A 27,349-nucleotide genomic window follows, 5' to 3' on the forward strand; every position below is an offset into this window, starting at 1 on the left:
AGGGTGCGCCTGACACTGCCGCACTGTTTCTACCGCGGCCTTACTGTATCGACCTGTTAAGTAGTTAGGCAGTAAAGACTTCCAGGCAGAAGGGAATTTAGCAACAAGTCCGGGAACATAGGCCCTTGAGGAGCGAGTACCAGTTCCAGACTGACCTGAAAAACAAGAAGAGAGCGAGACCCCCTGAGGAGTGGGTACCCCTGGTAAGTCCGAGGAGGCAGAGTAGCTCAGATAAAACGAATCCTTATCCTTGCTAACTCGATGTGTTAGCAAATACTGAGACCTTAAATATCCATCGCGGGTGATGTCATCTTCAGGGGACGCCCCCGAGATTTGCGCCATTGCCGGTACTTCTGTTGGGGCCAAGTCGCGTGCACACGCTCCTAGGCATCTCAGGAACATGGTAGTTTGCAGCGTGGAGCCAATCCGAGGACGCCGGAGGACCTCGGCAGGAGAACGCCGCGGCAGCCAATCTTCCCGCAGATGAAGAGGGAGGTGCCAATGAGGTGAGGAAGGCGGAGAGAGGGCGTCGGGCACCGACGAACACAACAGGCAGCAAGCACAGTGGTATCAACACCCCAAAGCATAGAATGCCACTGAAGAATTAGTCACATTGATTATTTTGCAGAGATAAATAGGAAGCTACGTCTAAGTCATTGCAGTATGCAAAAACTACACAGGCTGCAAAAACCAGACCATCTTTGTCTATATCTTTCCTGCATCCGCTGCTACAGTATGAACAATACCTTGATGGAATACCCTCTAACTTGAACAGAGATTACAGATTATGTCCTGCTACTAGGTGGCAAGAAACCCAAACTATAACTAAACACAATGGAGCAGATTTTTAAACCTAAACGCGTGGCCTACATTTGTGCACGCTACCCGGTGCACACAAATGTACGCCCGATTTTATAACATGTGCAAAATAGGCTCGGCATGCACAGGAGCGGTTACACACGTAAATCCTGAAGATTTACGTGCGTAGCCCTTTTAAAATCTGTCTCAATGTCAGTGACTCTAAAGCACACTTTGCTTTCTCCTGGAAAGGAGCTTGAGAATCTGTCTTCCCTCTCATAGATTCAACAAAGGAATGACTGAAAAAAATGGGGTAGATTTTTAAACTTACACGCGTGCGTCCATGTGCATGCACTTCCCGGCGTGCACACATGGACATGGCTATTTTATAACATGCATGTGTCTTGCGTGTGCACATGCACAGCAGATTTTAACATCCACTCGAGCATGTACACGCAGCCCACTTCTCGCATGCACGGGGGGGGGATACATTTTTAATTTAAGAGCTGAAACGTGATGGTCCCTTTCCCAGTTCCCTCCCAGTCCGCTCCAATTAAGGAGCGGACTGGGCGGGAACTTCCCTAACTCCTACCCTAACTCCCTCCCTCTTCCCCTCTCCTCCCCTCCCCCTAAAACCCTTTCGCCTACCTTTCCTATTTTTTGTTTCATTGCTTACTGCTTCATTGGAGCAGAAGCAACTTGCATGTACCAACTAACTGATAGCGCACATTTCCCCAGCATAGCAGCAAATGGCCACTGTACCAGCTGCCTCCAGCCCCGCCCCTCCCCGTCCCTCAGACCACCCCTTTCTCTGGGTCCAGCACTTCAGTGCATAACGGAGGTTATGCATGTGGCCAGGCCCCTTTGAAAATGCATGTGGTGCGTACAAGGCCCGGCCACACGCGTAACCCCTGTTTTTTACGTGCTTGGCTGATTTAAAATTCACCCGAATGCTTTTAGTGCTCTGTGTTCTAAGTGATCTTAGTTTCACTTTCACCTGAAAAAAAAAATGATGATGACAATCCATGCAGGTGCCAACTGGGATATAGGCTGGTTGAAAAAGTGTAGGAACATGATTGGTTCTACTCCTTCCTTGTACCATTCCCAACCATCTACTGTCTATAAAAATGCATTGCTTGCTTCTCTCATAGACTTTAATGAACCAATTTGGTTTGGATGGCCCAAACAGAATCAATAATTGCCTTTTTTGTATCAGTTTTCAATTTCAGAATATTTGAATGCACATTCACTATAGTGATAGGGGTATACTACCGACCACCTGGTCAAGATGGTGAGACTGACAGTGAAATGCTAAGAGAAATTAGGGAAGCTAATCAAATTGTAGTGCAGTAATAATGGGAGACTTCAATTACCCCAATATTGACTGGGTAAATGTATCATCAGGACACGCTAGGGAGATAACGTTCCTGGATGGAATAAATGATAGCTTTATGGAGCAATTGGTTCAGGAACCAATGAGAGAGGGAGCAATTTTAGATCTAATTCTCAGTGGACCACAGGACTTGGTGACAGAGGTAATGGTGGTGGGGCCGCTTGGCAATAGTGATCATAATATGATAAAATTTGATTTAATGACTGGAAGAGGAACAGTGTGCAAATCCAAGGCTCTCGTGCTAAACTTTCAAAAGGGAAACTTTGATAAAATGAGAAAAATTGTTAGAAAAAACTGGAAGGAGCAGCTACAAAAGTAAAAAATGTCCAAGAGGCTTGGTCATTGTTAAAAAATACCATTCTAGAAGCACAGTCCAGAAGTATTCCACACATTAAGATAGGTGGAAAGAAGGCAAAACAATTACTGGCATGGTTAAAAGGGGAGGTGAAAGAAGCTATTTAGCCAAAAGATCTTCATTCAAAAATTGGAAGAAGGATCCAACAGAAGAAAATAGGATAAAGCATAAACGTTGCCAAGTTAAATGTAAGACATTGATAAGACAGGCTAAGAGAGAATTTGAAAAGAAGTTGGCTGTAGAAGCAAAAACTCACAGTAAAAACTTTTTAAAATATATCCAAAGCAGAAAGCCTGTGAGGGAGTCAGTTGGACAGTTAGATGATCGAGGGGTTAAAGGGGCACTTAGAGAAGATAAGGCCATCGTGGAAAGATTAAATGATTTCTTTGCTTCTGTGTTTACTGAAGAGGATGCTGGGGAGGTACACGTAATGGAGAAAGTTTTCATGGGTAATGATTCAGATGGTCTGAATCAAATCACGGTGAACCTAGAAGATGTGGTAGGCCTGATTGACAAACTGAAGAGTAGTAAATCACTTGGACCAGATGGTATACACCCCAGAGTTCTGAAGGAACTAAAAAATGAAATTTCAGACCTATTAGTAAAAATTTGTAACCTATCATTAAAATCATCCATTGTACCTGAAAACTGGAGGATAGCAAATGTAACCCCAATATTTAAAAATGGCTCCAGGGGCGATCCGGGAAACTACAGACCGGTTAGCCTGACTTCAGTGCCAGGAAAAATAGTGGAAAGTGTTCTAAACATCAAAATCACAGAACATATAGAAAGACATGGTTTAATGGAACAAAGTCAGCATGGCTTTACCCAGTGCAAGTCGTGCCTCACAAATCTGCTTCACTTTTTTGAAGGAGTTAATAAACATGTGGATAAAGGTGAACCGGTAGATGTAGTATACTTGGATTTTCAGAAGGCGTTTGACAAAGTTCCTCATGAGAGGCTTCTAGGAAAAGTAAAAAGTCATGGGATAGGTGGTGATGTCCTTTCGTGGATTGCAAACTGGCTAAAAGAAAGGAAACAGAGAGTAGGATTAAATGGAGAATTTCTCAGTGGAAGGGAGTGGACAGTGGAGTGCCTCAGGGATCTGTATTGGGACCCTTACTTTTCAATATAGTTATAAATGATCTGGAAAGAAATAAAACGAGTGAGATAATCAAATTTGCAGATGACACAAAATTGTTCAGAGTAGTTAAATCAAAAGCAGATTGTGATAAATTACAGGATGACCTTGTGAGACTGGAAAATTGGGCATCCAAATGGCAGATGAAATTTAATGTGGATAAGTGTAAGGTGATGCATATAGGGAAAAATAACCCATGCTATAATTACACAAAGACAATGTTGGGTTCCATATTAGGTGCTTCAACCCAAGAAAGAGATCTAGGTGTCATAGTGGATAACACATTGAAATCGTCAGTTCAGTGTGCTGCGGCAGTCAAAAAAGCAAACAGAATGTTGGGAATTATTAGAAAGGGAATGGTGAATAAAACGGAAAATGTCATAATGCCTCTGTATCGTTCCATGGTGAGACCGCACCTTGAATACTGTGTACAATTCTGGTCGCCGCATCTAAAAAAAGATATAATTGCGACGGAGAAGGTACAGAGAAGGGCTACCAAAATGATAAGGAGAATGGAACAGTTCCCCTATGAGGAAAGACTAAAGAGGTTAGGACTTTTCAGCTTGGAGAAGAGACAGCTGAAGGGGGATATGATAGAGGTGTTTAAATCATGAGAGGTCTAGAACGGGTAGATGTGAATCGGTTTATTTACTCTTTCGGATAGTAGAAAGACTAGGGGGGCACTCCATGAAGTTAGCATGGGGCACATTTAAAACTAATCGGAGAAAGTTCTTTTTACTCAATGCACAATTAAACTCTGGAATTTGTTGCCAGAGGATGTGGTTAGTGCAGTTAGTATAGCTGTGTTTAAAAAAGGATTGGATAAGTTCTTGGAGGAGAAGTCCATTACCTGCTATTAAGTTCACTTAAAGAAAAGCCACTGCCATTAGCAATGGTAACATGGAATAGACTTAGTTTTTGGGTACTTGCCAGGTTCTTATGGCCTGGATTGGCCACTGTTGGAAACAGGATGCTGGGCTTGATGGACCCTTGGTCTGACCCAGTATGGCATTTTCTTATGTTCCTATTGTGTACACTGGTTGCATTTGAAAAAGAGCTTGCAGTTCCATGTAGATACAAACTATCTTTTGGGACTGCAAGTACCTTGAGAAGTATGAAAATTGAACTTCCCATGATTTGCTTTCCCACAACGAATGACTAGATAGTTTGCATGTTGTGATATATTTTATTGAACCAATGAAAATGTTTATATAGTTGCTGCTGTATACTAGCTTTTAGATCTTCATTTGTCCTTTATTTAGATGGCTCACTATGAATGACTAAATAAATATTTCTTAGCTTTCTCTCTTATGTGTGATGGTCTATTATAACTTAATAAATAAAACATGTGTGTAAATCCTTTATATATTGAATATAGGAGATACATAAAAGAACCTAGAAAGACACATGTATATTTTATTTCCTTGTTGCTGAAGGATGTAGGATAGCAATCATTATAATCTAAATCACAGTATGTCAGCAGTGTATGGAAGCACTATAATTGTTTATATACAAATATAAAGATTTTGCAGTTTACCAAGACAACAGCAGCAGCAGGTCCAACAAAAGCATACAGTAGCCCTCCTTCAAGAGACAGCCAGCAGCTGGGAAGCAAATTAGATCAAAATTAATATAGATTCTTAGTAAATATGAAGTCATTGATTTATGATGCAGGCACGGTATATGTAAGCAGATACATAGCATGCTATCTTTGTCTCCAGAGAAATATGCTAGAGGGCTCATTGCTACATGAAGATATTTATAAAGAAAGAAAAATGGCAGGAAGATCATTAACAACTATGTTGCTCAAAACACAAGTCAATAGGAAGGATTAGCAATAATGGTGCCCAATCTACAGCCTAGTTAATTGACAGCTACTCTTTGTTTAACATTTTGGGCTGACTTACTAGTGTACAGTTCCATATCCTTTTGCCTTAGTGAAGCCCATTGATATTGCCACAACTAATGCTGGTAATCCTGTGATAAAGAAAACAAATAGTCATTGTTGTCAAAGCCTTGACAAAATACTCTTATCCAGGAACAAAATGGCAGCCTAATCTATAATAATCTGAAAAGGTCAATTTTATGTGGAATGAATTAATTCACAAAGAACAGTTCTATTGTATGTTTTTTTCTCCTCGAGCACTAGAGACAGCTGTGTTTTCAGCATGGTATACATTACTTAAATGTTGCTAGGTTACCAATGCACTTCACATTGATTTAAGTGAACTAATAATACAGATACACTCTGCTTTTTCAGTGAAGAAAAAGCTTGCAGTTTGTTGGTTCTGTATAAAAAAAAATACTGAAAGAGAATTAAAACACATGTTATGATGAAGTGTCAAAGAAATAGAAGATTGCATAGGATGGAATATTTATCAAGCATAACCTTTAGTGAAATCGATTAAAATGCATGACACTGTTTTCTGTAATAAAATTTAAATTCTCTCTTTGCTTGCTTCTTTTGAGAACATATATATCGTCTATCAGAACTGTGAATTCCCTAAGCCAAGAGAAAATGTGCACAGGCAGGGTAATTTTCTCTTTTCCTGCAGGAAGGCTCTTTAGAAAAATTGTGTGACAGATACCTGCATTAAAAAAAAAAAAGGGACATACACACTATATGCATACTTTTACGTACATAGAGCATTTCTGGGGATGGAGTCAGGCTGGTAGGATTTATGTATATATATTTTGATTTTAAATAGTATGTGTGTAAATATCTTGGTAAAAGTATGTACACCAGATAGCAGAAATAGTGGGCATGCAGTTTTCCCATAATAAGTTTCAAAGTGGACTTATGTATGTAAATCCTCCTTGAAAACTGGCATAATTGGTGCCAGCTAACTTGTTCATAATGTTACAAAATTGCCCTCTTCGGGATTTTCCAATGAACCTTTCCATACACTTACCCCATCCAAGGCACAAGAAGCGTTTCCTTATGAGTCGGGTTCTGATTTTTCCAGTAACTGCCATGTATGATTGCCAGGCTTCTGTCAAAACCCAACAGAATGAAGCCAGGAAGAAGAAGTGTAAAAATGCAGTGGTCATGGTGCAGATATTCTAGTAAATGAAAACAAAAAGGATGATAAAGCAAAAGAGTTTCCTATATCATTATAATCCTTTTCAAACATATATACCATTCAGTATAATTATTAGAGAGTTTGATTTGGATTGGTCAAAGAAGTTGAATCTAATACTTGAATCCCTATATTAATCATAATAATATCATTATTGATATTTGTATCAGGGGCCTAGACTGAACTTAATTAATGGTACAAGAGCAAGGAGAGATTGTGAGCTCAGAGGGGATGCTGAGCAGAAGTGGAAGAAGCAAAGGAACAATATGCAAGAAAAATAGCTTGAAAAGCCTTTTGGAAGAGTTAGATTTAACAACCTTTTGAAGAGGAGGAATAGATATGGTAGAGAATACAATTATAAGAGAGAAATAATCAAAGATAAGCAAAGCAAATGAATACTAACAGAAGTAAGGAATATATGTTTTAAAGCAGAGTAGGGAGACATTTGAGACTGAAGACAGATCAGTGGGAGTCTATGGAATACACAATACATGAAAAAAAAATGAGACATTGTTTGGCAGACAAAAATGCAAGCCTTAATACTATTCAGAAGATGAAACCTACAGATTTTAGTAATATTAGCAATGAAAGTTCTGAAGTAAAGGAATGAATCAAAAACTTAGAAAGCTATTCAATAAAACATGGTTGTACAAACTTTAATGTAGGTTAAAGTGCTCAGTAATTGCCATGGCCCCATTATTGTTGATGGGGCTGTTTCACTTACCCACATCCGTTAACCATTATATATATATTTTACATTTACGCAAACACATCTTAGATAGGTACAGTAGATAGATAGCAGAGAGGAGAGTTATTGAAGGAAACATAAAACAACAAACTTGAGAAACAGAAGACACGATTAAATAAAAATCCTGAGCAATCTAAAGAATAAGGTGGAAAAAAGAAGAAAAACTATGAGCCACAGCACCATGCACAGTGGAAACAGTGCTAAGTATAAGGCTTGGTCAAAGCTCTGAGTATTTGGCTAAGAGTGGTATATAAAAAAGAGATGTATATTCTACGGAATGCATTATACAAAATCTATTTTTAGATAGGGATAGATGAGTAGGTCCTGTAATTATTTTGAAGAGAAAGAGGGTAGCACAATATTTTTATGGTTAAGGATAGGAGCGGAGTAAGTAGGTGAATAAATGAAGATAGCAGAATTAATGAGATTAGTGAGAGATGTAAGAACAATAGAGCTAGAATAGCAGAGTAGAGTGGATCAATAGATTACGAGGTAGCTTTAAAGGACTCAGTGCTTTCCCATTGTTTTTGGAAAACAGAGAGCAAATATGTTTGGTTGTTCAGATTTCTTTTGTCATAAAAGAGAATGTTTGGAAGGTACTTGGGGAGCTTAAAAGGATAATCAAAATGGCTCCCATAAAAGGTATCTGAGATGTTCAGAAGGAGTCAAATTTAACTAAACTATAGACCCTAGAAGGATAATTTTCAAAGCCATTTACATGCTATATAGCAACGTATGCTTGTAAATTAGTTGTCTGAAAAGTACTCTTCCTCAATACGCTTTGAAGGTCATATATTTTAGATCAACATGCATTCTTTTAGTCACATTTAGAGAAGGGATTTCTTGAAGATATGCTCTTCAAATCTTAATAGGTTTTACTTAATGGAAATACATGGGTAAATGGGCTTTTGAAAATAGCTATGACAGTATGTTACATTTACATTTTCCTTTGAAATGGATCCTGTTTGTGTGTACTCTTCCTCCACTGACCTATACATGCCCTTAGGAATGCCTACTTTCATATGCAGGTAAAAGTATCTGCATAATGGAAGAATGTGCAACCTTTTATCTGCCTTAAAGATGAGGGAGCTAATTTTCAGACAGATGATTAACCTGGTTAGAATGCTTTTCACTTCTTTGAAAAGTGTCCTGTTTTAAGCTCTAGGTGTGTTATTTTCCTTGTGTCCCCACAGCAACGGGGACACATGTCCACAAGTACTTTGTACCTACAGATTCAGAAAGTTGCACTCTGAAAAGTCCTTTGAAAATTGATGCTTAGTTTGTGAGGAACAGGTACTTGTGGGCTATTTCCCAATGTGGACAGTTTTAGCGTTGCCCCCTATACTTATGCTCCCTATTCTATCCCTGAACTGGCTTGCAAAGGTTCATTCACTTTCACTCCTATAGAGCTTTTATTTACCTCCCAGAGCCCTAAAATCTAGAATATATTGACTTCCGCCAAGAGTTATAGTATCTCTGGAAAGTTCCTTGCCACAGCTGCAAAGTTGCTATTATGGACTATGGCAGCAATTTTATCCCTTTATTTTTCATATTCTTTCATGGCAAAATTGTCAATTCTAGCTAATACAAACCATGTCATTTTAAGCTATTATATGCCATGAGAGGGAAATGTGAAACAATCTTCACATCTCTAGAAATCACTAGCTGCACTTTCTTATGGCAAAAGCCACTTTTAAAGGGATAGTATAGTTTTCTCTACAGGACACAGCACTTATTTTAAAAGATCTTGGTGAGAACCTACATCCTACACAATCATCCTAACATTGTCACTGACCATACATTATTTCATTTCATCTTGACTCATCTGCACATCCTTTCTCTTACTCATACAATACTTATACATATATTTTAGACATACATGCACACTTTTCTACACATACACATCAATCATAGTCATGCATGGCCTAAAGACATAGCATGCCTCAAAGATATCCTTTAAGGTTATGCATAGCAAAGCACACATTCACAATAGCTATACAACTCTAGAACATCCACTTCTACATATACATAATTCTAAGGGGTGAAATCTAAGAGTTGCTTGCATTAAAAGGCCCATATATGTGAGTATATGGGCCTAGCGTGAACAACTCTTATTTTAAAATCTGGAAAAATATGTGTATATATGTACGTGCCCATGCAACAGAACTCATGAAAAAAAGGGGCTGATTTGGGGTGTGTCAGAAGCATTCCAGGGTGGGGCCCACATTTACACATTGAAATCCTGATTTTAAAAATGGTGAATGCAGCGTGTGTCAAGCTGTTACCTGCACATTTTTTACTTCTATCCTTTTTCAGATGTAAATCAGAATAAACCTATTATAATCACAAACTGACTGGGTGAAGCATCTGGGTAAACTGGAGGAAGTTCAGGCTGAAGAAACAGAGGCATTCTTGATGACCTAGAGGTAGATTGGGCAAACTGGTGGACTAACTGGTCAAACTGGTTATTTCCTTCATGCATGCATGTTTTAAAATGTGCTCTCTTGGGTGTGTAAAGCAAGGTCCTAAGGAAATATACACAAATAATGTTTCCTCACATAACCACTTAAAATTAGGAGCACAAATACGTGCGCTAGGCAGATTTTATATCATACATGCACAATTGTGTGGACAATTGAAATTCCATTGTATGTGGGTACACGTGCACTCATTTTAAAGTTACAGTCCCTGTATGGAAAATCCACACACATATGTATCTTTTATATATAATTGTACCCATAAAAAAATAACATCACAGTATATTCACTTAAAAGCTCAAATGTTTATTGAAAATTATAATTTTGAAATGAAAGGCATTCCGTTTTCATTTTGTTATCCCTTTTGCAGATGTTCTTTCCGCACTGAAACTCCAGAAGCCCTTTTGTGGATTAGGGGAAGCCTTCCACTTCTTCCTGCTTTGGTCTCTCCTCTGACCGGTCTTTTGGCTGGAGAACCATCATGTCATGGCATGGCTGAAAAGGAACATATGTCATAAAGAAAGGATCATCTACATAGTTCTGTCACAATACAAAACAGAACAATGATAATGGAATAAAATCTATAGGCAATACACACAGTATTACATCCAAAAGGGCGATAACTTCCATTCCAGATTAAACCCTAATATATAAATACATGCACTGGTGTAAAATTTAAACTGAAGGTGTCTGGCTTTTTAGAGTGTGCTACATAGTATGTCTGCACTGAACAACAGACATTACAGACCAAGGGGGAAGAAAGCTTCTGATGAAATTGCTATACAGAGTTATGAACATTCACAGAAATGGCAAAGTTAGAAAGCATAGAAAAGACAATATAAGAAGAAAACTAATTTAGCACTTTCAGAAATGCTCTCTGCACACACACTGCATGCAAACTTCCTTTACATGCAATAAAGAATCATGTTCAAAACACTGAATTGAAAGGACAAGAGTCAAACACATCACTAAGAGAAAAGGAGCCTAGGGGTGAGAGAATAATTAGATGGAGCAGATGAAGTAAGTGCATCTCACCAAGTCTTGCTGAGTACCTTCACGTGGTGACTTTGTTGCCTAATATCTAGACTAAATCTCAGCAAGGCAACTACTACGATTGAAGTTTGATAGGAAGCAAAAAGAAAAATTCATACTGGCTGCACATTACCCAGAATAAAAAGGTGACAACCTTTGACTAAGCACTGGGGCTAATGAAGACTGTAGTATTAATCAGCCCACAATTCTGGCACTATCAGGCCATTTTGGAATAGTAGAATGGCCCCATAAATAACTAGATTTGTATGTAAAAACAACAAAGCTCCTCTATGCCATTCAGGTAATATATAAGAAACAGGGAATGCCGAAATTGTATATCTCTAGAACTGAAAGCGGTATGGGTCTTATTGAAACTGACTACACATATAGATCTTCCATAATAGAACTGCCCCTGTGAAGGCCTATCATGAGGCAAGATGACGGGGCCACCTCAAGAGGCAAAAGTTTGGGAGCGGCATAGAGTGTCTTCCAAAACACTCCTGCAGTGGCCACCTTACCTTGCTGTAAAAATATGATTATTAAAGTGCACGTGGGACCATGGCAGACTTAGGAATAACCTAGTGGTTAGGGAAAACAGGCTGAAAATCCCATTGCCGCTTCGTGAGACTTTGGACAAGTCACTCTACCCTCCATTGCCTCAGGTACAGACTTTGATTATGTTCCCTCTGGAAATAGGGAAATACCTTCTGGACCAGAATGTAATCTGCTTTGAAGTGAATGAAAAAGTAGAATAAAAAAGACATTAAGAAAAAGGCCAAAGAAAGAAGAGTTCTAGTGGGAACATGGTGGAGCCCATCCCACCATGGTCCAAAGAAAGACGAGGCCTAGCAGGAGCATTGCACAGTTCATCCTGCTGCAGTCTGAAGAAAAATGCAGTCTGCTAGAGCTGCAGCGAGAGGGGGATGCTCTAAGAATGAGTGTGTGTGAGAGAGCCTATATTTATGTATGAGTATGTGACTGTGTATGTGAGTGAGAGCCGGTATGTGTGTGTGAGAGACTGTATGCATAGGTGTATGGGAGTATGTAGTATGTGTTTGTGTGTGTGTGTGAAAGCATGTGTGAGTGTGTGGGTGTGAGTGCATGAAAATCCTCAGCGGGATAGCCATGTTAAAAGTACCTGATTCACCAAGGGTTTTTCCCATAGACCCAAAATGGGAGAAAATCCTTAATGAATCTGGCCCTTAGGCTGGTGTAGCAAAAATGAGAAGAGGTGAGTGGCACCTTATAGATTAATCAATTTATTTTAGGCATGAGCTTTTGGGAACAGAGTCCACTTCAACAGCTGCATGAAGTGTAGTACGGAGCTAGGTAAAATATATGGAGATGGGGGGAGGGGCAAAGGATACAGAAGAAAGAGAAAGCACTGAATTAGGTAGGCAGGGTGTGGAAAGAGAGTGTTAATAGCATTATAGTCCAGCTACTGACAACTGGGGTAAGTGTGAAAAGACAGAAAGATGTGAGAACAATTAAGTTCATAGATATCTGTAGTGTGCCATGAAGCCATTGTCTATCTTCAGACCTAGGGTGATGGTGTTAGTTTTTTTTTAATGAATTCCAGTTCAGCAGTTTCATGCTGGAGGGTCCCTCTGAAGTTTATTTGTAGGAGTATGGCAACCTTAAGATCAGACAGAGAGTGTCCTGGAAGGTTGAATTGTTCTACTGGTTTTTGAATGTTGCCATTTCTAATGTCAAAATTTATGTCCATTTATATGGCATCACCTGTCACCAATGTCCTTCTGCTGTTTACATAGGACAAACAGGTCATTCCGTAAGGAAAAGAATAAATGGACATAAATCTGACATTAGAAATGGCAACATTCAGAAACCAGTAGGAGAACATTTCAACCTTCCAAAACAGATTTTGGCACCTGCATCCTGCTGAAAAGTAAACATACCCCTTGCCCTACTTTAACCCTTCTATCCCTTTACCCTCTGTCCAGTTAAGTATCCCACTACCCCCATACCCCTTTCTCCTCCACATATCCTTTCTTTGCCCAGCAATAATATTTCTTGACACCCTTCACATGAAGTACTTGGCAACGTCCTCTTTTCCCTCGGCACCACTGTACCAGTATGGCCCAAATCCCTCTTTCCATTCGCCTCAGATTGCTCAGTAGCATCAGCTTCCCACTTCTCATCCCACTACTTAGCAGTAGCTTCCCCCACCACAGAGCTCAGCTCCCATAGCAGAGGTGATCAACTCTTGTTCTTGACAGTGACAAACAGGTCAGGTTTTCAGAATATTCACAATGAATATACTTGAGATAGATTTTCATACAATGAAAGGAGTACGTGAAAATCAATCTCATGCATATTCATTGTGGATATCCTGAAAACTAGGCCTGTTTGTTACTCTCAAGGATGGGAGTTGGCTATTATTGTCCCATAGCTTCTGCTCGCATCCCAGTGCTCAGAAAATCTTCACCCCAAGCTTTGCCAGCAACAAAGTTCTCTCTGTCTCCTCTCTTTCTCTCCAGGAAGGCTGATCTCAAGTCACTCTCTCCTTATGGAGACCCTCTTCCCCCTATTTGGAGCCCAAGTCTCTCTGCTGGCACAATGTCTCTCATAATTCTCTCCAGTAGTCAAGCCCTGCTTCAGCTTGGTGGTGGCTCCCGCATTGAATGGCTACAAGCCTGTGAAGCTTCCTCAAATATCTCCACAGCAGTGGTGCAGAATAGCTGGCTCTGCCTCCTAGACGTGCTTTCCACATTCTTCTGGAGGTGCCAGCATTCTGTGGCTACGCAGCATTTCTGGCCCAGTTGGACTGGCAGCTATCTGCTGCCAGAACAGAAAAATGAATGCTTTTAAAAGGCACAGGTAGGGGAGAAAGTGCTTATAGGAAAGGGAGTGCAGCTTGGCATCATCCCCTTTTTCACAGAACCCTTTGCAGCCACAGAGGTTGGACACCCAGTAGCATCCTGCATTGAATGGCAGGGAGTACATTGGCAAGCTCTTGCTACTACGGCAAGGCTTGGACCCCGATTGATGCTAACTTGGTCCTTCCACTGCCTCCCCAAAAGCTGTGGCACTCTGGTTTGCTTAGTGCTTTCACTAGCCCAGGAAATGAGAGATTGATAACTGCAGCACAGTACAGTGGACCATGGTCAAGATGGTTCACAGCCTGCATAGAAAAAAAATAAAGGTAAACTATTCAAATGCCAATTCTGTAAAACAGAACTGTCAGTAGTTACACATCTTGTTGCTGGGTGAGGTATGTTCATGTCAGAAAGACAGTATACAAGAAGTTACAATAAGGTGGCACTACTTTAGCCCACTATAATATGACTGTACCAGAAAAACAATGGGACCACAACCCTGACAGAATTGCACAAGTGATCAAGAACCTGTGATCACCTGGAGCATTGCCATTCCAACTAGTAAAAAGCTTGATGCAAGAAAACTGCACAGTGGTAAAGGAGAAAAACATAAGAACAGCATTGCTAATAGAAATGTCAATGCCAAGTGACTATGCTGCGCAACTTATGGAACGAGAAGAACCTCAAGTAATAAAAGATGCAATTGGAGAGCAAGAAAATATGGCAGAAAGATATAGAAATAGTATCAATTGTACTGGGCACCATCGTTCAAATTAAAAAGAACTTTCAGGTGTACCTTGATATATTGTCTAATCATATAACATCCTATGAACTCCAGAAGGCAGCTTTCTGTGGCACAATGCAAGTACTAAGAAGAGAAATAAATTTGAGAGACTGAGATCATATCCAACATGTGAAAGAGGTTTATTCCTGTCATGTTATGCGGAAAACAAACCCATTTGGAAATACTACCCCCTTTTCCCTCTCCCCCATACACAGGACAGAGAAATGAACATTGTGTATCCAGTGCACATAGAAACCCTCCTACTACACATATACTAAACAATTCCTGTCACACCACCATGCCACACATGGACAGCCTGTGACAGTGCACTTTGTAGACACATACACAGAAGCTGCCATTCAATGAAATGAGACACATACAAAACAATGGACTGATAGCATACTCATAGTTTACCTTTCAAAGCTGACTTCAACCACAGGAAAATCCAAAGATTCTCCCTCATGGTGCCCGGAAGGGTGGGGTTTCCAGATCAGAACCCTGGATCAGGGCAATAGTGATTGGGGGCTGCTTGAGATTCTGAAAAACTCAAAACAGAAAATATCAGTTAGCACACAGGCTAACAAAGATCAGGGCTCAGTCTATTTCTACTCATTGGGTGTTTACTTTCACCCTGCCAGCACACGTTATTAGATCCCATCAACACAGTGTGCAACCCCAATAATTTAAGAAAATACAAAACATGCTTTCTTCTCATAATTTGGAAGAAGATCCTTCAGAAAATGGTCCCACTGGATAACCAGGGAGGCTAGCTGCACAACAGGGGGTTCAATTTCTATATCACTGACCAGTCTTACCATTTTCCTTATCAGTCAGGCAATCAGCAGCAGCCTGTGACTCCTGCATTTGTATAGTTTGCTATGCACCCACTAGGGTTGGCTCATTGCAGCTATTTATAAGGGTCATTTCTGTTGTAGAATTCTTCCTACAGATGACTCACAGTCCCATGAAGATGTAGTTGCTTTATAAAAGAGGAAGAAAGAGTGAGTGCAGGAGTTACCTTTTGCCTTCAGACGTGTGTTAAGTCCTTTTGTCTGTGCCATGGTTACAAACACAAGCCTTTAGTGCAGGAGAGGATCCCTGTTCAAAGCAAAAGCAGCAGGAAGTGAAAAGGGCTTTTTAGCATACAGATTAATTTCCAAATGCAAGGAATGGATATGGTGGTCAGGTTGCCATGGTTCTGTCATCAGAGAAGAATTAAGAGAGAGAGATCTGCCTGCGTTGAGTACATGGCTCATGTGGATGCTCTGGATGGAATTCTGCAGGTTAGGCGCAGCAGAGTTGAAATCCTTGCGTGGGGCACAAGAGCCGGCATTTCCCAATGCTCTTACCCTTTCTAACTTGGGTTACTCTACATAATACTGTTGTCAGATGTAGAGGTACTGAGTTGTCAATGTTCTACCTTTATGGGCAAGAAAGCTGTGAATCAGTTAAGGAGATGGTATAGTACATAAATAGAAAATGGTCTTTTTATGTTTTCAAAGAGCTTATCCTTCCATGATAGGAGTAGTTCCAGATGATTGGAGAAGGGTGGATATCATCAGGTTTTTTTTATAAAAGTGGAAATAGGAAGGAATCTCGTAACTTGGGAAATTCACGGCTTTTTGATATTTCATTGCTGGGATGGTTTTCCTTTTCTTTCATTTAGTTGGTGGTGGCTTTTTGATATTTAATTGCTGGGAGGGTTTTCCTTTTCTTTTCATTTAGTTGGTGGTATGGTTTTTATTTTGTTTTTGGGTCCTCGCCCCTCCAGGCAATGAAATGTAACAAGTTATCAGATTTTTTAAAAGCCCCCTTGAGCCTTCTCCTATCCTTCTGGACTGTTCCCCCCCCTCCAGACCACCCAATGGTACCCCCAGCTTACTCATGATGTTATGTCTCCAAAGGGTAGTAGGAACGATGTGCAATCACTCCTGCCCTGCCAATTCCATATTTCAAAATGATGATGACTGACTGGAAGCTTGTGCCATTTTGATGTTCAGTCATATTTCAAAATGACACTAGTCTTGGGTCAGCTGTTGCCATTCAGAAATACAGAATAGAAGGGGCATGAATGATTAGGAATTACTTCTGTACCTTTGAACCCTGAGGAGGGCCTGAGGAGGATAGGAGAAAGCCTTGGAGGGGTCTTTTTTCACAAGTAGGTAGCTTTGAATTTTTAAAACGGTGGTAAATTGTTTGTTGGCTGCAAGGTAGGGCCTCAAAACAAAATGAAACAGAAAACAAATGCAATTTATTTTGCTTTTCTTTGATTTCCAAACTGGAAAAAAATGAATGCATATCCTTACTAATAATTAAAAGCTAGTTCATCTTACCTCAGTAGTGGGTAAATGAATGCCATTACTAAAAGAAAAGAATAAAATGATTCCAGGCTTTATTTATTTATTTGAATTTTCTTATATGCTGCTTAGACAAAGTCCTAAGTGGTATACAAAGTATGCATTCATAATAATAAATAAAATAAGAACAAACATAGCATTAAAAAAAAAAAAGACATCAACACAAAAAATATAGGCCAGTGTCAACCCCCCCAAAAAAGGTTCAGCAATATAGCAGAAGGTAGAAGGATCCAAGAGAGCTTAACATCTAAAGGCCAACTCAAATAAAGGAGTTTTCAGCAGCTTTTTAAACTCCTTAGTACAAGCAGATAAACACAATGGTACAGGCAAAGAGTTCCATGGTGTAGGGGCTGCAACTGAGATGGTTCTCTCGTGCATTTTGGTTAATTTCACATATTGGATCACTAGAATGTCCAGTAAGCCTCTTTGGCCTGGATTCACCATTCTATCACAGAATGGTGAATCCAGTGAAAAGGGGGGGCAAAGGGGGAGGGCCTGCGAAAGCCGGCAGCCTTTGCACCACCACGGTGTTTTCGCTGCTGGCTTTCGCACCCATTAGCGCCACCGTGAAAGGTGGTGCTATTGGGCGTGCTACTGGTGACGATTATGTTACTAACCTTATTGCCGCCAGCAAAGACAATGCCGAGTCTGCCTCCTTGCTGCCCTGACTCCTCTCCTCACTGCCCTGACTCCGCCCCCAGCATGCTATCACATGCAAAAAGGGATTTTTCACATGTGGTAGAGGCTTATCGCATGCGATAAGCCTTTGAAAATGACCCCCTTTGTGAGGACTTCAGCATATGGTCAAAATTATGTATAAGCAACATTGAATTTGCCCATGGTGATGAATTGCTTGCAGTTTATGTACTAACAGTACCACATTGTATTGTATGTACCAGGTGACTGACAGCCAATGAAGCTCTATCAGGACTGTTGTGATATGGGCTCTCCTCCTCAACCCCGATAAAATCTGGGCAGTGGATTGCTGTAGCATTTGCAGTCCTCACAATGCAGCTGCCGGCAAACTGATGTACAATGAATTACAACAGGATATTTAATACAGAATTGAAGGCAATATAGTTTTATTTATTTTTTTCTTCCAAGAATATGACAATCAGAGTGTTACTACTACTCTAGAGCACAACTCGACATATGTAGTAATGTATAGAAATGCATAAGAAATAGTCCTTAATTAGAAGACCTTTTTTCAATCTAATCAATACAAATATACAGGGCAAGAGAGACTTTGGGAATTTAATTTGTTATGAAAATAGTTTAAATCAATATAGCTGTGAATGGGATCATCAGGGTTAAGATTTAAAAGCAGTCACAAAAAGGAGGTTGATAGCCTGGATTTAAAGATGAGGAGCATAAGGCACCAACTCAAGAAGTCTGTTCTAGTTGTAGGGTACAGCAAGGTGGAAAGAGTTGGGAGTTGGTGGAGGAAAAGGACATTGATTAGAATGATTTGTCTGATGAGCAGTGTTCTCAAGGAGGGGTGTAGAAAGATATTAAAGAGGAGAGCTCGTGAGGAGATGGACAGTAGACTCTTGCAGGTGAGTAAAAGGAGTTCAGACTATATGCAGTCATAATATGAAGGGTCTAAAAATATCTTTCGGTTCATTAATTTGTTTCATAGGTCTCAGTCATTCATTAGGATCATTTGAAATAAAAAAATAGTTGTTTTGTTTCATTCTTTTTTGCTTTACATTGAAATCAAAAGGGGAAGACACCTTTGGCTTCAATGTAAAAGAAAAATGGGCTGTGGCCCAGGCTCGAGCCAGGTCCCATCTCTTTAACCCAAGCCTGAAACTGGGTTCTGGCCCAAGGCTAGGTCCTGTCACAGAGGTGAACCCTGGACGTAGGCCTAAGCCTACACAAGGGACCAGCCTACACAAAGCCTACATAAGGGACCAGCCTACACAAGGGACCAGCCTTCCAAAATCAGGTTCTGTCATTGAGGCAAAGGTCTAGGCCCAGGTCTGATGCTGTGGCTCCCAGTCACTGTTGATCAGGCCTAGGCCTGAATCTTATGATGAGGCCCTCGGCTAAGAACTATGCCTAGGCCTGACATCAGGACCCTGCCCAAGACTTGATTTCTGGTGGCTGAGGCTTAGGGCCAAGGCCTAGGTGTGGGTCCAATGCTGGGCCTTGGCCGAGGCTGTGTCCCATTGCCAATGCCAGGACATGAGCCTAGGCCTAGGTCTAAGACTGGGGCTTGGCCTAAGTCCATGTCCCAGTCGCAAAGGCCCAGACCTAGGTCCAGGTTTGATGCCAGAGCCTAGTCAAAGGGTCCTGTCAATGAGGACCAGGCACCTATGTCTGATGCAGGGGTCTGACCCAAGGCCAGACTCTGAACACTGAGGTCAAGGCTTAGGGCAGGTCCTATGCTGGGGCCCAGCTGAAGCCAGGACATGTTACTGAGGTCCGTGCCCATGCCTAGGCTTAGGTCTGATGCAGGGACCCTGCTTAAGGCTGAGTCCCGGTTACCCAGGCCCAGGCCTAAGCTCAACCCAATGTTAGGGCCTGGTTGAGACCAGGTCATTACTGGGACCTGGTTCTAGGCTACTCCCAGTCCTGAGGCCTAGGCTCGGATCCCCAGGAGCAGGCCTTCTGGTATCTTCTTTCTTTTTCTGTTGACTCAAAATGATGTCTCCACGGCACCACAGTGATGGCACATCCGCTCTGGAGGGAGGCACTGCATTGGCATCATTGTGGAGTGTCCTCTGAGTGAAGGGCATCATTTTGAGTAGAGAGAAGAAAAAAGAAGATGCCAGAATGCCTACTCCTGGTCCTCCAGGCCTGGGCCTAAAGTAGGCCTGGGTCTCATTGACTGGACCAAAGCTAAGCTAGGCTCTGATATCTCGCACATGGCCTAGGCCTGGGCCACAGCCCTCTGAGACTTGGCCTTGGGTTAGGCCCCAGCATTAGGCCTAGGCTTTGGTGATGGGAGATCCAGTGTTAGACCCTGGCAAATGAATAAAAAGTTATTTTCAATTTAAATGTTAAATTATGTAAAATGATTAAAATGTAATATGTTGAATGTATCCATTTTTTAATATTTATACGTCTAATATCTCATATGGAACATGTCTACATTGGTGATTAGAGACAGGACAAGTGGCAGTGGGGGGCTGCGGATGCATTTTTTTTAAAAGTCTGCCCAGCTGTAGATACATCTAGCTAAGGCTCTGTATGACTTTTCATTTTAATAACTGATGAAACTAATTTGCTGAATGTCAGCTTACAAATATATACATTTGGTGCATCTGCTTTCCTCTGAAAATTGAAGCACATGCTGCAGCCTTATAGAGAGAGAACAGGATGTGCAAACAGATTGAGGGGGATCTCAAGCCAGATGGATTTATGACTGGTTGGAGTTCATCATGAAAATCAGATTTTTTTTCTGGAAATGCTGGGGAATCTAACATTGAATCTGGGGAATATCTGAAACAGTTCCTTACAAGGACACAGCTGACTCGTTTAAGATGTCCTTTGTGTTCTTTAAACCTTAAGAGGCCAATATTGAGTAAAGCTGGTTAATGGACAAGTTATCTGGCTAAAGTTAGCCAGATAACTTGCCCCATATCTTCAGCAGGTTAAAAGTCCTGTCAAATATACTTCCCTTCAAGTTAACCAGCTACCTGTGGCCAAATAACATTAAAACCTAACCGGCAAAATTTGAATATAGCCAATTAAGTTTTTAAGATATTCGGCCTTATATGGCAAGATCACTTTCTACAAACAGATATCTTTTAAATTTAGCCGGTGCTGTATAGAGCAACAATAACAAAAAAAGAAAAAAAAATAATAAATATCAATGGGCCTGCAGCCACATCTTCTCTCTGTCTATTAAAATTTCCAGTAAGACCTTATAAGGCCATACACCCCCCACTCCCCAATCATTTCCAAAATGATCCCCTCCCCCCACCTCACTGTCCCCATTTCTGAATATGTATTTAAAGTAAGGCTGCCTCCCTGGATTCCTCCACTCACACTAAGTGCCGGTCCCTAAAAGCTGCCTCCCCTGGACCCCTCCTTATCCTCTCCTCAACTGCACGCAGTTTATGTTTCTAGCAAAGCAGGCATAAGATTCTTCCTGTTCTGGAGGCATAAACTTCATTTGGTTTATGCTTCCAGCATTGCTTCTCATGGTAGCAGCACAGGAACACTGGCAGCAGTAAGTGTTATGCTCACGATAGGGGTTAAATGTCACTGAGGGGATCAGGAGGGGTTAAGGGATGGGGGGAGTATTTCAGGGACTTGCACTGAGGGTGAGTGGGAGAGTCTGGGTAGAGAGCCTTTCTTTAAATGTATTGAGAGAACAGGGAGAGATATCTCTGATCAAGCAGAAAGTTATCTGGCCACATATGGCAGGTCTAAAGTTAACTGCCTAATGTAGCTGGATGTAACTGAAATTCAGCTAAGGTAGCCTGACAACTTTACTCCTTCCCAAGACACCCCCAAAATGCATCTTTTTTGTCAGGCTAAATTTTATCCCGATAAGTGGCTGAACATAGCAAAATATACCATTTTGTGAGTTATCCTTGTGAATAGCTTTTGAATATTGACCTCAGTATTCCTAATTTTAATCCCAACTTTAGGTACAGAATGATGGAGTCTATTTGGTAGTCATCAACCAGGAAATAGACCTTGGAGTGCTTGTGGTCAAAAATTGAAATCCATAGCTCAGTGTACCACATTGGTCAAAAATGCAAATAGTCTTTTAAGAATGATCTGAAAAAGAATGGAGAATAAAACAGAAAATATCATATTCCTTCTATATCGAGCCATAATGTGGCCATACTTACTGAGTATACTGTGTGCAGTTCTAGTTACCCCATCTCAAAAACGTCTTAATGGAAATAGAGATTTGTAGAGGAGGGTGACAAAAATGGTAGGCTAGGGCTCTTCATCTTTGAATAGAAATGGCTGAGATGGAGGCATGCTAGAAGTTTATAAAATCTGGAGTGGGATGGAATGGGTAAAAAAAAAAGGACAGTTATTTACCCTTTCAAATAATACTAAAACAAGGGGACACTCCATGAAACTAGTAACCAGTAGAATAAAACTAATAGTAGAAAATATTTTATCACGTAGTGCACTATCAAACCGTGGAGTCTTTTGCCAGAGGACATGATCAAAGCAACTGGCAGAGTGGGGTTTGAAAGAGGTATGGACAGGTTTCTGAAGGAAAAGTCCATAACACATTATTAGCCAGGTAGACTAAGGAAAGCCATTGCTATCCCTGGAAGTGTGTAAGGAAATAGATCTGCTATATGGCATCTGCCACGTGCTTGCTCCCTGGATTGGTCATTTTCAGAGATAGCATGTTGGACAAGAGGGGCCTTGTCTTATGTTTTTATGGCAACTCTGATTCAAAGAAATTTGCTTTTAATTTTCCATTGAACCCATTCTTGAAACATTTTGCACACCTCTACTTATACCATGCCCAACCATACATGCTGAACAAGACACAAATGATGGTGTGGGATTTGTACCTGTAGGCAGGCCAAAATGTCATATTTATACTCTTTGTAGCACTAGTTAAACACAATTGCGATTAAATATAATTAGTGGATAAATCAAAGGGTGATATTTCAAATGAAAGGCAGGGGAAATAAAATCTGTGTCAGTCTGCATTGAACAGCAATAGAAAACATAGGGGCAAATTTATAACTAGACATTAAAGTTAAGGGTGCACCAAATTGTGACTTGAAATTTAGCAACTGATGAAAAATAGCATCTGTGAAGCTGCCAACCTCCAGGTACTCCATTTATGAGGCGGCAAGCTGTGCTGTGCTTTTTTAATGCAGTGGTCAGGAACTACGCTGTCATCATTCTGGAACAACATTGCTAAACGATTTCTAAACAGCTGAATTATGACAGTGGCATCTGGGTGTACTGCTGACATGATTCAAAGGACATGACAGCACCTAAAATTAGCACAGGTGGCTCAATTGGACCTCTCTTAGGATAATTACAGCACGTGACCTGCAGCACCTACAGAAGAAGTAATCATCTAAGGGGTCGTGCAGTCTGCTGGAACATTATTCAGTGGTCTCGCTGCATGCATAAAGGAGGCTACCGTGCAATTTTGACCAAAGCTTCCTTATAAGGCCAATATGTTTAGCTTAAAACATCTGAAATTTGTTTTGTGCAAACTCTCCCAAAGTCAGATTTTTCCATCTGTCATGCTGGCTCGTTTTAGAAGAGACAAATACATCAGCACTAAAGTGATTTAACCATGAGGAACTTTGATACATTATGTCCAAGTTTATTCAAAATTACTGTAGCATAGCAATGATATCACAAAAGATTTCACTTCAGTCAATGCAACTTGGCAAGACCAGCATTCTAAACTATTTCTAATTTATTTTTGCAGGTCAGATATTTACTTTATATGTTTGTTTTCTTCAGATTTTGCTATTCAAAAGATAATCAGTCGTACAAACTTTCACAACTCAGTTGTCCCCTTTTCTAACAGAAGTTATTCTCTAACTATATATTTTTGTTCTCCTCTGTACTAGGTTTCTAGTTTTATTGTGTATACCATATCTTCTTCAAGGCTATTCTTTGAAAATGAATCATAGCTCCTCATGGAATGATTTATCTAACCTATCTATCCAACACTATCTTATTCACATTTTGAATGCAACACATGACCTATGGCCACTAAAAATTACAGATATTTTCACACCATGAAGCAGATCTTGTCATGGTAAATTCTATAAATATATTGATATTGTGCCTAATGCTGGAGGTTGTCCAGCTTTTGAGTTAACCCTGCCATTCAACCCCCACTGGGGAGATGAATGTGTAAAAACAAAGTGCAAAACAGGAGGATTAAACATCCTGTTTAAAAAAAGAATAATTAAAAAAAAGTAATGGTTCTATCATTATTCCTTCTTCTTGATGTATGGACTTATATCAGCTAGTGCTGCTTTAACAAATACATATTTATGTGAAACTTGAATATGTCCTACCCTTTCTGATCAGGTTTCAATTTTCATAATCTGCTGTCTAATAAAACTCTATTGTGCCCAGAAATTTAAATGTGCATTTACCAAGCCAACCTCAGTAAGTAATAATGAAAATAATGACCCCTCTCCAGAAGAACTTCATTTGCCTGTATTATTAACATTATTTCATGCTGATAAAGTACATGATACTGTACCAAGCAGAAATGTAAATTTGATTTAGAAACAAATTATAGAGAAAATAAATTAAGACTTTATATGAAAAATGTTGTGGTTGTGAGGATATATTTTTTGTTCATAAATATTGAAAATATAATAAAAAGGAATAAAACATTACCAGTGGTTTTATATTAGGTCACTGATATATATATATTTTATTTTATATTAGGTCACTGATAAATATATATATATTTTAAAGATTATTTTTGTAGTTTTGTTTATATTGAGTTTTGAAATTATTCAACAAAACTGGAAAGATCCGCAGAGATATAATTCCAGCTACATATCATAAAACAGGGAACCCAGTCTACTGGGCCTTCATCTGCACCCGTCTTTTTCAAAGTGATCAGCCCCAAATCACCAAAACCAATTAAACAAAGTAAACATTGTGCCAATGAAAGACCATAGCTTTATTAATGATTAAAGATATGCCACAGATATCTGAGCCCATAAAGCTTGTGAACTTGCATTTGCCCCAGTAATCCATCTGCTGCACACCAACATGGCTCAGATATTGCAATGTCCTCGCCCTCTACTCCCACTTATAGAAAAGCTCCATCAACAATAATGCCAACTTCAAAAGACAAGAAAAATTCTAGAGGGCAGATGGGAGGGTTGTAGTGAGTGAAGCAGTAGACAGGCAAGAAGATTCAGGCTTGCAGGATTTTATAGGCAACAGAAAAGACATTCCTCTCCCATTCTCCCTTATGGATCCCAAACAATGTATGAGAAGAAGGACATGCCATAACCTTTGAACCATGTAAGAGCATGGAACCCCTTCCCTACCATGATCTCCTTTCCTCCAAACCCCTGGAGAGACTTTGGATAAGATGCGGCGTGAGGCTGAGCCAAAAGACTGTGTTATCTTGGGAAGCCTTGGATTTAGTCCCTATCTGACCCCCTTCAAAAAAGGTTCTTAGTCACATTCATACAAAAGAATCCATAAAAGGAAAAAAGAAAAATAGAGGTTAAAAAATAAAAACTGGCATGATTTATAGTGGGAATGTGGAGGACCTTAATGTCAGAGCTATTTTAGTTGGAATATTGATCTTTATATCGCATGTTTTCTCATAAGAAGAAGTTGTACTTTAGAGGAATTTCGATTGTGTTATTTCACACTCTGCCCGAGAGTATGCACATAGGGGCAGATTTTAAAACATACGCGCGAGCGTACATTTGTGTGCGCAAACGGTGTGCACAAATGTACGTCCGATTTTAAAACATGCGTGCGCAGCTGTTCACATGTTATAAAATCAGGGGTCAGTGCGCGCAAGAGGGTGCACACTAGTGCAAATTGCATGCGCCGAGCCCTTGGGGAGCCCCGCTGGCTTTCCCCGTTCCCTCTGAGGCCGCTCCGAAATCAGAGCGGCCTCGGAGGGAGCTTTCCTTCCTCCCTCACCTTCCCCTCCCTTTCCCTCCCTGTTCCGCCCCCCACCATACCTATGTTTTGGAAGTTATGCCTGCCAGAGGCAGTTGGCTGGCGCGCGATCCCCCGGCACAGTGGCAAATAGTTGCTGTGCCAGAGTCCTCGGCCACATCTCCCAGATCAATCCCCAGACCTCCACACCATGCCCACGTACCATGTGCCCCGCCCCGGACTGTCTGGCCCGCCCCATCCCGCCCCCTGCCCTCCCATTCAGAAAAGCCCCGGGACATATGCATATCCCGGGGCTTTATGAGTGTCACTGGGCCTTTTGAAAATAGACCCGGCCAAGCAAGGCAGGTTACCCTCATAAATCCTCTGGATTTACGCACGTAACCTTTTGAAAATCCGTCCCATAGTCTTTCCACTTGAGGATTGAGATGATTCAAGGTCAAAAGATGTCTCAATGGTGTAATGCATGTCTGTTTCAAATTAGAGACTCCATTTTTTTTTTTCCAGTTATAATGGAGAAGTGGACATTCGAGGGTTTTGGGCGAGGGGAGAGGGGAGAGGGGAGAGGGGAGACGGGATAGGGAGGTGAAGTTGGAGGGAAGAAATGGGAAAACAAAAGACCTGTAAGAGTACTTAGGTGTTGTAAAAATTGAATGGCATTGTGTTCTGAATTGCAATCCCTAATAAAGATATATTGAAAAGAAAGAAAAAAAAAGAAAATTTGTAAATAATTATATATATATATATATATATATATATACACACACACACATATACATATATATATGCTATACACAAACAGAAAAAACCCATTGGGGCAGATTTTAAAACATACGCGAGGGCATACATTTGTGTGCGCAAGCTGGCACCCGATTTTAAAACATGCGCACGCAGCCGCATCCATTTTATTAAATCTGGGGTCGGCGCGCACAAGGGGATGCACACTAGTGAAAATTGCACGCACCAAGCCCTGGAGGAGCCCCGCTGTCTTTCCCCATTCCCCTCCACGTTCCCCTCCCTTCCCCTCCCTGTCCTGCCCCCCAGCCCTAAAGAAACCCCCCATACCTTTGTTTTGGAAGTTACGCCTGCCTAACTTTTGCGCGCCAGGCGAGTGCCGGCACGCGAACCCCCGGCACAGCGCCAAATGGCCGCGGTGCCAGAATCCTTGGCCATGCCTCTCGGACCATCCCTGGATCGCCCCGCCATGCCCATGGACCATATGCCCCACTCCCAGACCATGTGCCCCGCTCCCGGACCATCTGCCCTGCCCCGCCACCTGCCCGCCCATTCAGAAAAGCCCTGGGACATACACGCGTCCCAGGGCTTTACGTTTATCGCCGGGCCTTTTGAAAATAGGCCCGGCCCACGCAAGGCAGGTTACGCGCATAAATCCTCAGGATTTACGCGCGTAACCTTTTGAAAATCCGGCCCAGAGTGTCTGGATCTTGGTAAATGAAAGACAAAACCAGGGGGTACCAAATTCCACGATGCTAATATACTGTATGCCAGATTGTTCTTTCCAGATTCTTAAATGGTTCACCTGCTCTGGATATTATGAGGCAGATTTTAAAAGACCTATGTGCGTAAATCCGGTTGGATTTATGCGCGCAGGAGGGTTACGCACGCCGAGCATATTTTGCATAGGCCCGGTGATGCGCGCAAGCCTTGGGATGCGCGTATGTCCCGGGGCTTTGAAAGAGGGGCCAGAAGGGGGTGGGGGCATTGACAGGGTGCCAGTCTGGGAGTGGGACCGAGGCCTCTGGCACAGCGGCC

The 27,349-nt window shown here is 41.1% G+C and overlaps 1 protein-coding gene and 1 long non-coding RNA gene across 2 annotated transcripts in view; both read right to left on the reverse strand.

Moving 5' to 3' along the window:
* The window catches only part of ADGRB3 (adhesion G protein-coupled receptor B3), a 1,794,610-nt gene that overhangs the window by 191,949 nt on the left and 1,575,312 nt on the right, over positions 1-27,349 (reverse strand). The window contains exons 19-21 of the mRNA XM_029595665.1: positions 6,600-6,750; positions 5,595-5,664; positions 5,225-5,291 (exon numbers count right to left, since the gene is read on the reverse strand). Of these exons, the coding sequence (XP_029451525.1) occupies positions 5,225-5,291; positions 5,595-5,664; positions 6,600-6,750 (288 nt within the window). The remainder of the gene's footprint in view (positions 1-5,224; positions 5,292-5,594; positions 5,665-6,599; positions 6,751-27,349) is intronic.
* On the reverse strand, positions 10,278-15,525 carry LOC115087922. The gene is made up of 3 exons (XR_003855662.1): positions 15,461-15,525; positions 15,060-15,182; positions 10,278-10,487 (listed from the first exon to the last, which is right to left on the reverse strand). It is a non-coding gene; the product is annotated as an uncharacterized LOC115087922 (long non-coding RNA).

The sequence above is a fragment of the Rhinatrema bivittatum genome, chromosome 3 (genome assembly GCF_901001135.1).
Source record: "Rhinatrema bivittatum chromosome 3, aRhiBiv1.1, whole genome shotgun sequence".
Classification (NCBI taxonomy): domain Eukaryota; kingdom Metazoa; phylum Chordata; class Amphibia; order Gymnophiona; family Rhinatrematidae; genus Rhinatrema; species Rhinatrema bivittatum.